The 12,143-nt window shown below is 37.6% G+C and overlaps 1 protein-coding gene across 1 annotated transcript in view; it reads left to right on the plus strand.

Annotated features, from left to right (window-relative positions):
* LOC103924545 (receptor-type tyrosine-protein phosphatase mu-like) overlaps nucleotides 1-12,143 on the plus strand; it is a 323,454-nt gene that overhangs the window by 281,952 nt on the left and 29,359 nt on the right. Inside the window, exons 16-20 of the mRNA XM_009333074.1 lie at nucleotides 1,219-1,370; nucleotides 3,919-3,993; nucleotides 4,220-4,246; nucleotides 8,359-8,370; nucleotides 9,130-9,317. Of these exons, the coding sequence (XP_009331349.1) occupies nucleotides 1,219-1,370; nucleotides 3,919-3,993; nucleotides 4,220-4,246; nucleotides 8,359-8,370; nucleotides 9,130-9,317 (454 nt within the window). The remainder of the gene's footprint in view (nucleotides 1-1,218; nucleotides 1,371-3,918; nucleotides 3,994-4,219; nucleotides 4,247-8,358; nucleotides 8,371-9,129; nucleotides 9,318-12,143) is intronic.

Here is a 12,143-nt window from a genome sequence, read left to right on the forward strand (position 1 = left end):
GTTAACAAAGAGAAAGGCTTTCAGAGTTAGCACAAGTTGGTTATGCTTGATGCAGTAGGCCTCTAGAAGTAGAAGGAAACATAGATGAGATAATAAGCTCCTGTAAGTTCTGGTTGAAGATATCTGAAAGATCTTTCTGGCAGATGGATATGAGCTGGCTCATTATGTTTTCCACAGAGGAGAAGTCATTGAACGAACAGATATGAGAAGATCAAAGTCTGTGGAGCAGTTATTTCTGTGTAAAACCCATACCTTGATGATACTATACAGAAGGAACCTGGAAAATTTAAATGAAGGCTGTAGGCAAGGACTTGGGGAAAGGCTTGGTCTAACACAGAGTCACAGGCTAGGGAAACAAGCCAAATGGGCATGGGATCCACCATCATCAGGATCACAGACGTCTCACAAAGCTTGAAGGAAAAATCAAGAGTTTTGGACATGTTATTTTGTGATGGTAGATAAGCATAACTCTGGGGGAGACAGAGTGAGATTTTAGTTTAGACAGAAATAGACAGATCTGGGAGAAAAGAGGTATATGTGTCCAAAGCAGTTCTATAGCTTAATGAATCACTATTGTAGTATCAGAATCAAGAACTTGTCTCTGACAGACCACTCCAGCTGAGAAGCAACTAACTCTTGTGACTAGTTCTCCTGAAATCAAGACTGACAGAAAATAGTCTTTAGAAATGCAAGTCAATTTAAAATGTCACTTGCTTGTGCTAAGTGTGTTAAGACATCAAACATATACTATACAGTATGATGTAGACCAGTTAGCTGTATTATGTGGTGTCTCAATGAAACAGCTCCGGACAGTTCTATGCATGTGAAGTGAGAATTGTTACTGATTTGTCACTTCCAGTGAAATCTTCTCTCCTATAATTTTTATTTATGTATTTAAACGGATGTAGCCTCTGATACAGTAGCTCACATCACCTTTGTATCCAAGTAGTCCCCTTTAATTCAGTGGTGGTCCCCAAGGATTAAGGTGCTGTTCACCGTAAGTCAGGGCATTGGCAACTATCCCTTGATTATCAGATGCTGTTGAAAGACATGAGTGTGAAATCAATTTAAGTTTCCAGAAATGCAGGAATAATTGTAAGTATGTTGCTTAATAATGTGGTTACAAACTACAGTACTGATCTAAACAACATGAAGACTATGTCTGCTCACTGAATGTTCGTTTTTTTCTTTTTTTTTTCTCAACATTCATTTCTTAAGAAAATTGGCTAAAAAGCGGAAAGAGACATTGAGTAGTACACGGCAGGAAATGACAGTGATGGTGAATTCAATGGATAAAAGCTACACTGAGCAAGGCACCAACTGTGACGAAGCTTTCTCTTTCATGGACACGCACAATCTAAATGGGAGATGTAAGTTTTTTCTTTTCTTTTCTTTTCTTTTTTTTTTTTGGAAGGTGGAAGAAAAATGCAAATGGTTTTTAAAATATTCCTCATTACTCAGTCATGGAAAATCCATGGGACCCAGCATTTCCCACTGTGCAGCACATTACAGTGTGTATTCGAATGAGCAAGACAGACATCAAGAATAGACTTCTTTAAAAATAATAAGGATAATTGAGCTTTTTTCTGTCCATCCTTTTCTTCTGCAGAAGAACAAAGACATTACTGAAACAGCTGTAGTTTTACCTTTCTCCAATCTCTATTACGTTAAAAATTTTATATCCCTCATGCTGTCCCGAGTCCTTCAAATGCTTCCCTTGCTCACTTCTTTTTTTGTAGGCGAAATTTATTTTAATTAAGTTATTAAGTCATAACTTAATAATGGTGATCTGATTGTCTTATTATTTCCAATTCTAGATGATGCTCTTTCCATTGCTTGTGCAAAGGAAGAACTCAGTGGAATTATCTGTTCTGCAATTCCATAAGAGATTCTCTAATATCCTGGGTCTTCTTGGATCTACCCTGAAAATAAATAAAGTTTGGGATATAAAATCTCCTGTATTAGAATTTTAGTCAACCACTCACTCCTGTCTGGGAGTTAGCACTAAGCAAAGACCAGGAAAAACAGAAGTTTTTTATAATTGTTAAAAAGAATGAAAAAAGAATTACTATGTTCAAAAAACTTTCTTGTTTTTTGTAGTTCTTAAGGAACCTCAGTTTTTCTTGTATACCAGTGTTTTTTAACATCTTCAGAATTTGTCAAAGATTGAATTTTGTTTCAAGTATTAACAGTTTGTGAGGCCCAAGTCCCAGGCTGTAATAATATGCTTAAGAACTTATCTTTGATGAGCTCAATTGTACAAACACTCTGTGAGGTTTATACAGCGAGACTTCTCTCAGCAGCGTTAGGCTCAGAATTTCCAATGTTAATTTGTGTTTGAGTTACTTTTGAAATTGTTTTGAAATAGATCTTTCAAAATCTGACTTGCCTTTCTGGTGAGAATATACCATTGCAGTTAATGAGATTGCTTACTTCTGTGGAGAGATAAGAGGTTTGACTTCATCTTCCATCATCGTGATGTAGTTTTCCAATGGTGTTACTGAATGGTCACAACAACCAAAGAAGCTGCAATGAGTTCCTGGGACTAAATCCTCTTTGTGTAAACCACCTTAAACCAATTTGAAATTATTGGCCTAGCAAGTATTTTATACCACTTGGGGGCTAGAACCTCTAATTAGACTTTCCGTAAGAAATGTGGTCACCAGAAGAAGCAGTCTGACAGTCTTTAGGAATAATCTTTGTGTAAGGCCTTGTACTCAAGAGATTTAGAACATCCCTACTTCCTATGAAAGTTTATTACCCTGGCTGTATTCTGTATCTAGCCAGTTTTATTAGCTGCAGCAGCCCTGACCTCAACTAATGTCTGCATCCATGCCCAAAAGGAATACAACTCTGTTCTTTCCATCCAGTGATTCAGGAGACATAATCAAAGGAAAGTACTCTCAGATATATTCATTTATAGGATAAGTGATAACTGACAGCATTATTTAAGCCAGTTTTCAGATAGCTCCATCCAACAAGGGCTGGCAACTGTATGCCCTAGAAGATCAACCAAAAAAAAGGTGGATGAAAGCCAGCAGGAGTAATCTCACTCCTTCTCATCCAGAAGCTCCTGTCTTCCTCAATTCTACTTTTGTTTCACTAATTCCTGTTAGTCTGTATATAGGTATCTGTAACGTGCTTGCATTCACTGATCCAACTGAATTTGAGCTGTTTAGACAAGCAACTAAGGCTGAATTTGCAATGAGCTTTGCTTAAAAGCCTTTAATGACTCTTTGGCTGAACATTCTGTAAAATATTGTGATTAACTCCCACCTGTTGAATGTATCTGTGCTTACAACGGTAATTCACACGATCTTTGTATACCAGGGAACTAACTGAACTTAATTTGCTGCATTGGGTTTTCCCATAGGTTTTACAAATGGTTAAATGACTAAATACCAATGTGAGCAATGGTCTAGGTATCACTCCCTGAAAACCATTGTTAAATAAAGAGTAATATTCAGGGCATGATAGTATCTGTGTACACATTATCCACCTCTCTGAACAAATCAAAAAAAAAGGAGAGGAAAAAATGAACTATAGTAGAATATTTGCATACAGTATTTATAGTATTATTAAGTAAACTTACTAATGATCAAAGCTTCTGTCAAAAACACCTGTTGACGTTGTGATGTCTTTATTCAAGCATCAGTATTCAGTCTAATCTTGTGATTTAATATTTGTCATCACTGATCAAAATGCTTTCTCTGATGGCATTTCTTTTTAGAGAATTGATCAAATTCAATGAGCTATTTTATTCACTAGACATACCTGGTTTTCCCTAGGTCCTGATTCCAGTGCAGCAAACACAACAGGACGGACTCTAAACGAAGTCAATCACATACGCTGTATCACTCAGCTTAAATAGCCGCGTATCACTTCGCTGTCTCTAACCAGCTTTGTTTCTCTTTGCAGCTGTATCTTCACCATCTTCATTTACAATGAAAACTAACACACTGAGCACAACAGTGCCTAATTCTTATTACCCAGGTAACCGATTTTTTCCTGGTTTCTACCCTATATAGACCTTTTCGTAATAAAAGCATACATAATTACGTTGTTATACTCCTTGCCATAGAAATTTAATACATATGTAAGCAACATACTGGTTGCTTACAGTAGCTTTCTGAAAGAAAACTCGGGAACATTTATCAATCATTTACTGTTCTCTCTCTTTTTACCTTTTCTGCATTGACCTGCTTATGATGTATGACAGATCCATTTGTGCCAACTGCAATTTTAGGTGAGAACATTTCCCTTTATCAAAGCTTATTGCTGAAGTAATTTAGAAAGTCACAGATCTCGGGGTACAGACAATGCAAAAAGCTAGAGTTTTATGCTGAAGGGAGGGGTGGTAGGCTTGGCTACACCGAGAATGCTAAGGACAGTTATCAGGCTTGATTACTACTGTCATAGTGCAAGTCAGGGGAGAAAAGAGAGAAATAATTTTAACAAGTGGATTTGCGAGGAAATGTTTATGCATGTATTTGGAGTGACACAAAAGAATTTGATTATCGCAGCAATAGTTTCCCTCATTTTTTTCCGTTAAGATGTCACTTCTTAAAAATAACATTTTTTCCTAATTAGACTATTCATGATACAGAAAATCAGACAAAATACAGTTTTGGCCATCCACCAGCTATCATTTCTTCTCACAATACCCCACAGTTTCTGACATGCTTGTCAAAGTGAAGTTTCTGAGGAGAGATGGTATTTTGAACAGCAAAATGATAACATGACACTTAGAGTATATAGTTTATTATGCATCAGGTGTCACAGGAATGAAATAAGTAGAACTGTAGGTTAAAAACATTCAGTTAAAGTGTAAAGCACTTCCACTGGGAATTTAGGAAAACTTGCTATTGTCCAATGTCAAAAAGAGAGAGGTTTCTGCACAGTGATAAAACAATAAGCATGAGGCGCTATTGCATTTTCAATGCTTAAGTAACTCTAACCACTTTGTGGCTTGTATTCATTTACACCTCCTTCCCATACTAACTTTAAACTAAACAGGGAGATTTTTTTAAAATAAGAAGTCAAAATATGACACGAGCAAGAATTCAAACTCCAATGTTAAGCCTGTCTATTTACTCTTTTTACAATGATTTATATTTTTGCAACAAATATTTTTCTTTCTCCTCCTTTTTCTTCAAATCACTGTAAAAATATAAGACCCTTTGACTCATTCCTGCCCTTAAACTGTAAGTTAAACAGGCTTCAGTAGAAGTAGAGTGAAACATGTGAGAAGTAGAAGTTTAGGAAGGTAATCTTGAATTCATTTGTTATTGTGAAAGAACATTTAGTGCAGTGCATTTCAGTGTGATAACTTGGAGAAGGAACTTGTGCGTTTTTATACATTATGTAAATCTGGAAGAAGGTAACGGTAGTGACTGTAACAATGTAATAATCTGCATGCAAATGAAATTTGCAGTGCCTTTTAACTGCCTGAGATGTTAGATTTTTTTGTGTGCTTTAGCATTCATTCAACGCTTCATCCAGTAGATGTTCTTTCTGACCTTGTGGGTGGGCAAGGAGAAAAGTACTATTATCAGGAGAAAAACTTTGAGATTTCCTATCTGGATTATTAGTTTTAGTTAATCGTTTCTCTGACTTTTTTTGTGATCCTTTGCTATATAATAATGGTGGTAAAATTATTTTTTAGCTTTTTTTCCCCCAATAAATAATCTCTAAGCAAGTGATTCAGATATCAGAAAAACATACACTGGGAAAAAAATTCTTTGCTTTTACGAAGTCTGTAAAATCTTGAATTAGTTAGATATGTATTTTATGGTCTACTACAGCAACCTGTGCTTACTTATCTCAGAAAATCTTCCAGTTACTTCACTGTGGAAAATGAATATTTTTGTAACCTTACGTGTTAAAAATTTAGTACCCTTTTATGAGTGGTGTTCCATTCAGACCAGGTCTCTCGCCCAAAATGTGTTTATGACTGCCTGTATAGGAAGTGTTTTATCTGGGGTAAATCAAATTAGCTATGCTTGAGTCTGTAGAGGAATATAGCTATTAACAAAAAATGCTGGGTTTTAATTGCAACTAATACCTGCTCTTGCTGTCTTCCAGTGTCCAAAGAAGTTGTGTTAGACTGCAGGGTCAAGGCTGTAGTTAGAACTAAATGAACTTTTCGGTGTGACCTCCTGGGAAGGGTACAGGTCTGGTGAATGGTTGAGTTTAGTTTCAAAATGTGCTAGAAAGGCCACAACACACTTACCATTTCCAAATTTATGTACAGCAAGATCTTTGGACTATTCATGCAAATCAGGAACTTCTTAGCCAATTGAAAAAAAAAAAAAAGACTGATAATTAGTGGTGAACTCTTTAAATTATGCAAAAGGCAACAGTCTGACTTCTCAGTTTCAGATATGAGGAAATTTTCTTACATTTGAGGGAAAACCTTCATGCTTAGCCTAATAACCTAAGTGAAAGCCTGAGATTAAAAAAAAACACTTTACATAACAGTGGCTAAATTTATAGCTGCTGACCCTGAGTGTAGGTCATGTTTGTCTAGTATCAACGATGTGCATATTTCTGAAATTGGAGAAAGAAAAGAGTCTCAGCCCAGAAAAGATATTGGGCTAGGTTCCCAGATACCTTCCATGCCATGAGTTCATATAACTAGTGAATAAATATATTATATAATGTGTTGTACAGCTCTATGGGAATGAGTAAGTGGAGAGTCAAACAACTGCAGCTGTAGGAGTATTTAAGCTGGACAAACTTCCCGTTGCATATGAACACTGCCTCTGGAGGAGCTCACCCTTTGAAAAACAGTGGACTGTTATGCCTGAAATGCTCATGCTACAGTGCTCAAAGGCAAAGCAAAGAACTATAATACACTTGGCTCCTAATGTACCATATAAACCAAGGATTGAAAGCACTTTATTTAAAACAACTTAAAAGATTGCTCCCAGAGAAAAATAGTATTAATGCAGCTATAAGAGATAAAGAAATGGAGAGAGGAAAATCAGTCTAAAACAAAGGAGCTCACAGGAAATAGATTCATAAGGATTAAACTGCTGCTTTCATAGCACAAGACCCTGCTATCTGATGACTTTGCCTTCATCTTAGTTACTAACAGTCTGTGTTACAAGGAATTCTGTAGTTTGAAAAAAAAACCCAAGTTTTCTAACCTGTTTCTAAAATTGAAATAAGCTACCCAAAAACTCATGATCAACTTCCTACACTTTTTTTTGTCTTTTGTGTCTTAGCCACCTTGTAGTTTTCAGGTGCCATTTCAACAGCAACATACTGTACCTACACTTGTATACCACGCTTCATGCCATGCATCCCAAGGTGCTTTGCAGTACAATTTTATCACACATTAAACAAAAGTTGTCAAATTTTATGACTAAAAGATGAATCCTTTTCCTCTGCATTAGAACAGGTTAGCAAACTGGCAGGAAAAGCAGTGAAATGCCCATACTCATACCCATAAATTTTCTCTGTTATTTTTGGTTTAGGTTTAAATGCACAGTTCATATTGACTGTACGTTTACTGAGGACCAGATTTTATGTGTCTTAGTATCAGTGTGAATTGAGAGAACCTAAAATCATCCTTGAAATATGATTCGTTGAGCTTTGTGGCTTTAACATCAATTTTCAATGGTGTACCTAAGACCAGAATCTCACCTTTAATGAGGCGTAGTAGTGTTTTTGGTGTGTAGCTGCGACCTTTTCATCCAGAGTGTTTGTGGAACTTTCTGCTATAATATATCTAACTTATGAATTTGGAAATATTATTTTAATGCTTCCCTTTCATAGAACATATTTTACAAAGTAATAATTTTTTAATAAATACAGTATTTTAATAAACCCCTTGCTATGTTTAGTGTGTAGCCAGTGAGGAGTAGTTTGCATAAGTCAAAGCACCGCATTTACAATTTCAGTTAAAAATCAAAAACTCTTTGAGATATGTAAAATTATTATTTGGGTAAACAGAAAAAATATTTATGAAAATACTTGGACCTTCGAATTTGGGTTGTTTTTTTTCTCTTGTCAAGTTTGAACAAATTTTTAAAATTCCATCTAAATAGGAAGAAAGGCATATTGCTTCCTTAGGTAGAGTGCACTTTCACATCTGTCTATTTACTGCTAAGTATAAGTTTTGATCTCAGTTGCATCTGTGTGAATTGACTCACAGTAAGATACCTTGGTTTCAGTATATTTAATTTATACTGTGAAACTGAGATCAGAATCTGACTCATTTAGGAAATCACTCTGTAAAGACTAAATTACAAACATAAAATTACCTGTAATTATTAATGCAGTACTGTTGCTTATGCCCTGTTTCCTTTTTCTCCTCCTCTTTTTTTCTCCTGATATGTATCTTCTTAAAAGTGCCAATCAATGGTAAGTTGCCCATTTGCCCCATGGAAGAGATGTGGAGGGTTGGGAGAGTATGTGTCTCATAAAAATTTTAACCAGCCCACTGGGTTCTCCTGTTTGTTGGCTTGCATGTCAGTTGACATATAACATTCCATGCCTAATGTGATGGCTCATGATATACTGTGGTCCTAAAGCATGTTCAGCAGCCAGTCAAGACATTTTTCCTGATCCGATGATCCTTTGCATTTGTCCTCCCGTAGTTCGTCTCCAAATGTTGTATCAGATCTACATTTCCATTGCAGTCCTAGCTTGATGAAACCATAAGCCATTTTGTGCATCTTTTTATTTTGCTCACTCCAAACATTTGCTCTAAATTTGCAGTGTAAAATATAGCACCTCAGTAATCTAAGAAGAATACAAGTCCAATTTCATTCTATGGGACTTGTTGAAGTTTCAGAATGAAACTTCTATGCAGTTTAGAACCAAATGCCTAATTTAAAACCGGTTTGTAATCAGCTAGTGATATTTAAAACAATATTAGAGTTCGGACTGCTCTGCAATGCTTCCATTGTAGAACCATGGACTTTGCCTCATTCCAATCAGTCTTGCAATTTCCCTGTGTAAACTGCTCCATGGATTTACTGTTCTTTTGATGTAGCCTTCACAGACAGAAGCAATACTGATGGTGTCAGATTTCTGCCATTCCTCTAGAAATCTGTGTAATTTATATTTCTATTAGTAAGTGAAAATAAGCCAGTACATTATGAGATACTCTTTTTCTAGATGAAACCCATACGATGGTCAGTGACACAAGCAGCCTGGTCCAATCCCATACCTACAAGAAGCGAGATCCAGTGGATGTGCCCTACCAGACCGGACAGCTTCATCCAGCCATCCGTGTAGCTGACTTGCTACAGCACATCACCCAAATGAAGTGTGCAGAAGGCTATGGATTCAAAGAGGAGTATGAAGTAAGTGTCAGGTCTAATGATCTGATTATTATGTCTTCTGCACTGTTGGCTTTGTCTGTCTGCTACCTGTACCATAGAACAGGAGAAATAATTACTCAACCAAGTAAGCCAGCTGCTATGTGGGGGAAGATATTGAATGGAAAGGATCATCTCCACAGCAAGCAAATTTTCTGATTGTAACTAGCCAGGATGAGAAGTGAGACATAAAAACCTTTCTTGGAAATCTCTGCCTAATTCTAATTGCATAAAGCTGTATATTCAAAAAAACAGGTCCACTAGCGTTCTCCCAGAATTTGCCATATTTTTCTTTTACTATTGAAGAATACAGCTTTTTTCCAAAGTTCTACATCACAGATTGTCTAATCACAGTTACCCTGTAACACGATATTAGCTTAGAAATCAAGTTCTACAAGCGGTATTTCTTGGAATAATAGTATTCATCATTGAGAGGAAGTGCGCAAATCTTCAGAGAGGCCCACAGGGCTATAAAACTTATTCTGTGGTGAAAAGAACCGCTTCCCACTAGCTGGAGGCTCTCTCTAATCGTCATTATTTTTCATATGAACTTAGTGTCTCTCTTTTTTCCCTTTTTTTGATTCAACTTCTGTTTCTTCATTTCATGCTGGAGTGACCTGTTCCTCCCTGTTATCATCTTAGTTTTAAATGCCATGACCACTACCTCCTGGCAAATGCTATAGTAATGCAGCACATTGCACTGCAGCTCCTGTCTTCCTTGTGAGATGACTCAGATGCTAAGTGAAAAAAACAAAAAACAAGCAGAACTTGCTCTCATGCCCAGAATTAAGGGTAGTATTATGCCTGACTTCAAAAGCTTAGTTTTGCTGAGAGTCTCAAGAACGCACCACTCCTCATCCAAATCTTATTTTTGAATGAACAGAGACTTATCAACCTGAGTTCCTTGTCTGAGGGTCTCAAATCCTCCCTCACAGGGAGGATTTAAAATCTTTAAAACCTGCTTAGTTCCGATATTTTAATTGTTAGAGTGTGTTGTGGTTTAACCTGGCAGGCAGCTAAACACCACACAGCCATTCGCTCACTACCTCCAGTGGGATGGGGGAGAGAATTGGAAAAAAGGTAAAACTTGTTGAGATAAAGATGATTTAATAGGACAGAAAAGGAAGGGAACATAATAATAATGATAAAAGAATATACAAAGCGAGTGATGCACAATGCAATTGCTCACCACCTGCTGACCAATGCCCAGCCAGCTCCCAAGCAGTGGCCACGCCACCCCAGCCAACTCTCCCCAGTTTTTTTGTTCAGCATGGTGTCATATGATATGGAATATCCCTTTGGCCAGTTTAGGTCAGCTGTCCTGGTTGTGTCCCCTCCCAGCTTCTTGTGCACCCCCAGCCTACTCTCCGGCAAGGCAGAATGAGGAGCTGAAAAGTCCTTGAATTAGTGTAAGCACTGCTCAGCAGCAACTAAAACATCAGTGTGTTATCAATCAACATTATTCTCATCCGAAATCCAAAACACAGCACTATACCAGCTACTAGGAAGAAAACTCTACCCCAGCCAAAACCAGGACAGGGTGTAAAAATTAATGTCCTTTGTCCACTTTTCTCTGCCTTTTAGCTCAGATTTTAAGGATTTTATTCTTGTGAATGATTCTCATGTACAGGAACACTCTAATATGGGTTGATAAGACGCCTACGCTGAGTAATTTCCCACAAGATTACAATTCAGTGGATTTGAACCCAAAAAACAAGTAGCATAAATATATTACTTCACAGAGGAAAAATACATAAGATTGATCCACAGCGTTGGACTATAAATTGTCAAAATTGTCCTAGGAGTGTATGAGAATTTGTGAGATAATTTTGATTGATCAGGTAGGAAGATGCACTGCGTAAGAACTTGTGGGGTCTGACTGTAGGCAAACTTGAAGCTGTCACCTCTGAAATACTCTGTTAACTTTTAATACATTATATGGACTATAATCCAAGATGATGTGATCAGATTTTAAAAAAAATAATGTTCCCTGACATGTGGTCTAGGAAGCAAATAATAATCACCAGCAGCCCATCCATTTCCAGGAGCCGGCTACACCTGACAGAGCCTGTATTTGCCTCTGTATGTGGTAGTGTCCAGAAAAGCTGTTGAGGAACCTGTCCAAATTGCACTGCATCTCCAACCCAGTACACAGTCCTAAATTTCCTTTCCTTGGAAACTAGAATGTGAGAAATCAGAGGAACGGGTGTAAATGGGTCTTACTGTGATGTGACTCTGACATAGCCAGTGAGAAGCAGAATGATACAGATTCAGTTTTAACTCCATCTTCTCAAAGTAGAAGCCAGCAAAGAAAAAGATCCCTTCTCATTCTTTCATCTGATAGAAAGAGAAGGGAGGAGGAAAACCAGCAAAAGTCATTTAAATTACTTCCACCCTGTAGGGCAAGCAACAATTTCTCTTAACCGGGGAAGTCCCAGTTGACTGGAGGTTAGCAAATGTGATGCCCATCTACAAGAAGGGCCGGAGGAGGATCCAGGGAACTACAGGCCTGTCAGCCTGACCTCAATGCCAGGGAAGGTTATGGAGCAGATCATCTTGAGTGCCATCACACGGCATGTACGGCACAACCAGGGGATCAGGCACAGTCAGCATGCGTTTACGAAAGGCAGGTCCTGCTTGACTAACCTGATCTCCTTCTATGACAAGGTGACCTGCCTAGTGGATGAGGGAAAGGCTGTGGATGTTGTTTACCTGGACCTTAGTAAAGCCTTTGACACCATCTCCCACAGCATTCTCCTGGAGAAACTGGCTGCTCATGGCTTGGACGGGCGTACTCTTCACTGGGTAAAA

The sequence above is a fragment of the Pygoscelis adeliae genome, unplaced genomic scaffold (assembly GCF_000699105.1).
Source record: "Pygoscelis adeliae isolate BGI_AS28 unplaced genomic scaffold, ASM69910v1 Scaffold38, whole genome shotgun sequence".
NCBI lineage: Eukaryota > Metazoa > Chordata > Aves > Sphenisciformes > Spheniscidae > Pygoscelis > Pygoscelis adeliae.